At 39.6% G+C, this 3,970-nt stretch overlaps 1 protein-coding gene across 1 annotated transcript; it reads right to left on the bottom strand.

The window, feature by feature from the left end:
- Positions 1-1,165: 1,165 nt before the first annotated feature.
- LOC149151376 (putative proline transporter 2) lies at positions 1,166-3,326 on the bottom strand. Its single transcript, XM_089439689.1, has 6 exons — positions 2,979-3,326; positions 2,752-2,846; positions 2,436-2,628; positions 2,169-2,299; positions 1,676-1,891; positions 1,166-1,560 (listed from the first exon to the last, which is right to left on the bottom strand). Exons 1-6 carry the CDS (start codon positions 3,124-3,126, stop codon positions 1,180-1,182), a joined length of 1,164 nt encoding a protein of 387 aa, XP_089295815.1. The 5' UTR covers positions 3,127-3,326; the 3' UTR covers positions 1,166-1,179.
- Positions 3,327-3,970: the final 644 nt, after the last annotated feature.

Below are 3,970 nucleotides of genomic sequence, written 5' to 3'. Positions count from 1 at the left end.
TCTAGTATGTGGACGTATCCTTGGCAAACATTTGAACTTGGCAGTGAGAGGATTGACAACAAATAAAGTAAAGTCAGACTGAGCCACCAAAAATAAACCATCACAGGCAGCTTTGAGACCTAGGGTTTTCATGCCCCACCTATCCAGTTGCAGGGAACCTTCAGCTCAAACCAACGAGTTGAGGCAATGCTGAAAACCCATATGTCTAGGTTACTGTTATTAATGAAAATGCATCTATCTGTTCTGTCATAGACCGATTGGAAACGTCTGGAAGCATAAATAGCATCCCAATCATTAGAAACTGATATTGAAGTTATCAAATCAGCGTGAGATTCTTGAAAAAATGTTCTCCAGTATATCATTTGGAAGCTCTTGAATGACAGGGAAATCGCTTGCGCAAAGGGGCATGGAATCTTGATCTCGTGTGCCTCTGGAAACCCTTTTGCGTTTTGGAGATGTGTAATAATAACGCTTAAATTCTTCAATAAGAACATGCATTGGAATGTTTTGAGCAAAGACCGCTCTCCATTCACGGGTGTGGATAGCTTTGCGATTACCTTCAAATTTTTGTACATTATGGGATGGCCCAGACCTTGTAAGGATTCTCATTTTCCACTCTGACTTGTCTTCCAAAGCGTGCAACTCTTGTGAAATCTACAGAACCAATACGAATGGCTCGCTGGGGAGCTTCATCATTAAGCGTTCAGTTTTGAATCAACTGTCACACTTCATTTAATCTTCTAACACCACAAATCCACCATCAACAATAGGACAGTGCCGCCGGTGGGGCAATTCATTTCAAAGGGAAACACATTAAGGCATAAAAATAGTTGTAGCTTGATCTTATATTTAAAAAAATAATAATAAGGTATAGTTAATGGAAAGCACATTTTCTACCTAAATTTTGAAGGGACATAAACGTAGTTATTTTTTTATTTAAATCAATTTAATTGGGCTTATTTTTAAAAATATTTAATTTATTAAAAAATTTAAAAACCAGGCAACGATGGACAACCTTTAGTGTCCAGAGCGATCCTTGATCCCAAGTAGATTGTTACCAGCAATTAGTTGAGGTATTGTTACCAGCAATTAGTTGAATACCTCTAGTGAGATTTGGAATTGAATGAATATCCTGCACTAATGAATATAGCAGCTATGGTTATATAGTTACACGTATGATCAGAGATCAGCGAAGACATGGTATGCTCTGGAGTCAATAACCATGAAGCGGAACGCTGCCACAGTGGCTATCACGGATAAGAAGGCAAAAAACCATACGTTCGCCCAATGCCATGTCTTCCCTAATGAACTCAAATCCTTTCCCTTCACTTTAATATACATATGGTTCGCCAACACAAATGTTAATGGTATCACGCTCACTGCGCCAGTAATATTCATAAAATCACCCACAAATGGAAGCAGAGCCCCAAGAAGTGTGGTCACTGTTAGATATGTCCCTCGAGCCAGCACCCTCACTATCCAATTGCCCACAGAATACGCACTTTCGTTGCTCCTTCCGAACTTTGTATCCAGAAACTCGTACATGGGGCTTCCAAATATCTACATTAACCATTCCATCAGTACGAATCATGTTAAAATGCATTTGGAATTGACAAAATATTGTGTACAGAGTCAAAGTTAAAGGGTGAAGAAGTCTTGTTTCTTGAGTACGTACATGTAGTGATATGACAGTTTGGAAGAAAGCAGCAGCATTTGCCAGAATTTTGATCCACTTGGGCCCATGTACATTATTGAGAAGATATGAGGAAGTTGATGAACCATAAGCCCAGTATCCTATAAAGGTCACAGCATAGAATGGCACAATCCCCGCTGTGAATTGCAGTGACAGGGCTTTCTGCATGTTCTTTACAGAAGGATGCTTTATTGTAGCCTGCCAAAAAAATCAGAGAAAAGTTTATGGAGCGGTAATTAATTTTATCATGAGCGAAACCTAATTAATATTTATACCTAATTACTTTATGTTAAAAATTTACTGCATTTGAAGAGTTAAATCTGCTTACAGCGATAATGTGAGCTCATTTTGATTTATAAAATAAGTATTACATCATGGGACAAAGATGTGATGATATTAATTCAAAGGGCGAAAAAAAAATAGGTTTTTAACGACAAAAGCGAATGCAAGAAATTAAACGAAGCTTTTGCTATACCTGTATTTCTGGAAGCATGCCTGAATTAAATGCAAAAATGAGATTGGCTGCAGCACCAATTGTTCCAAACATTCTGCTTTTACTTGAACCTGAACTTGAAATCTCATAATCTCTTGCTGGGCTATTGAGACCTACATATCCAAAGTAAGCAGAAAATTAAGATTTTGCTCCAAGCGATTGTTTTAATACCCAACTTGACAAGGACCGTGAACCAGAAGATATGTAAGCATTACAAGATGTATCCTGGTTAAAAGAAAAGAGAGATACCATCGCGCATAGACAATCCAATAGCAGCAATGATATAGATGCAACTTAAGAATGTTGAAACACCGAGCCACAACCTCAGAGACGATAAATGGGGAATGCCAAATGCAAAAATGCTACAAATGATTCCTGTAATTGCGATGCAGTAAGGTAGCTTCAGCGTGGCAGCTTCGTTGTTGTGTAAAGTATAGATTGCCTGGACAACAGTCAGTCAGAAGAGATGAAAAAAAATATAATTAATAAGGAATTACCGCATGTCAAAGTAGGGGAGCATGGCTTGGGGATAGGGAGGTAATTAAGTATAAGAGTAGCGACCTACCTTTAGCGCTTGTCCAGCAAGAATGATAAATCCAGTGTTGATCATGAATAGATTGATATATTGCAACGTCCATGTAAGGTAATACATTTTCCTACCTGAGAAAAAGCACAATCACAATCAATATGTATGGAACAAGGGATTATGTGCAAGTATGAAGATGTTGATTTGATGAAAGTAACAAGAAAGTATTATATTGAATGGGATGGGTGAGCGTAAAAGAAATTTACCATAAATGTGACCAGCTAGGTCTCTGTATCGACTATGTCGGATGCCTCCAGTTTCGTGGAGACGCGCAAGGAGCGTGTTTGCATAGAGTGATACGAAGGCTGCTGCTATCAATCCCAAGGTGCCTCCTACCCATCCCAAGGGAACCATGACGATCCCTGAATACCCCAATGCATACGCGCTGTTTAGTGATGTTATCAGAACGAGGCCGACTTGGTACCATGGATCTGCAACAATCTCAATATTATTATTTATTTTACTCTAATTAATGTATCAATGTTGATGGAGACATATACAGAGTACACTGTAAAATTGAACGATATGACTTGCCGTGACTTGCGACTTGAGGTGTTTCAATCTCGCAGGCTTCGAGGTCTGTCTTAGCCTCATGTTGAGAATCGATAGAAAGACTCTGCTCCTTCGTGTCCATGCCGTACCTCTGCCAAATTTTCTCCTCCAAAAGAATAGCCACGGAAATCGTCTGTCCGTATGTGTATCAGCTGGGGGCCTGGGGATGTCTCTGCCTTGAAGATTGACGGAATATGTGAATTGGAATGCCAATTCAAGTCGAGGGGGTTCTGGTGGCATGGTCGCTCGCCATTGTATTAATAATATGTGTACGCGTACATTCACATGCATTTTACACGCATGACTCTGCCTACTACGCGGCGTTGTTGAATATGAAATGGGATGCGCAATGTCGTATAAAACACATTTATATTGTGCAGTGTGCAGACTACAGTTCTTCGCCATCAATTAGTTAGGGTCCAGCTGGTACTTGTCGTATACTGGGTAAGTCAAAGTCAAAATATCATTAATAATGTCGTATAAAACACATTTATATTGTGCAATGCAGAGTACAGTTCTTCGCAATCAATTAGTGGCAGCGGCTAACCAGCCTGCCATAGGGCATTAAATGCCCTGGGAGATGCAGGCTGGATAGCCCGCTAACACGGGAATTTGGAAACTAAGCACTAAATAAAAAATGCGAATT

This window comes from Pinus tabuliformis, chromosome 9 (assembly GCF_031772625.1).
Source record: "Pinus tabuliformis cultivar Carrire ecotype Pingquan chromosome 9, CPIR1, whole genome shotgun sequence".
Classification (NCBI taxonomy): Eukaryota; Viridiplantae; Streptophyta; class Pinopsida; order Pinales; family Pinaceae; genus Pinus; species Pinus tabuliformis.
Note: the sequence above shows the minus strand (reverse complement) of the source record. Positions and strands in the feature narration are given on the sequence as shown.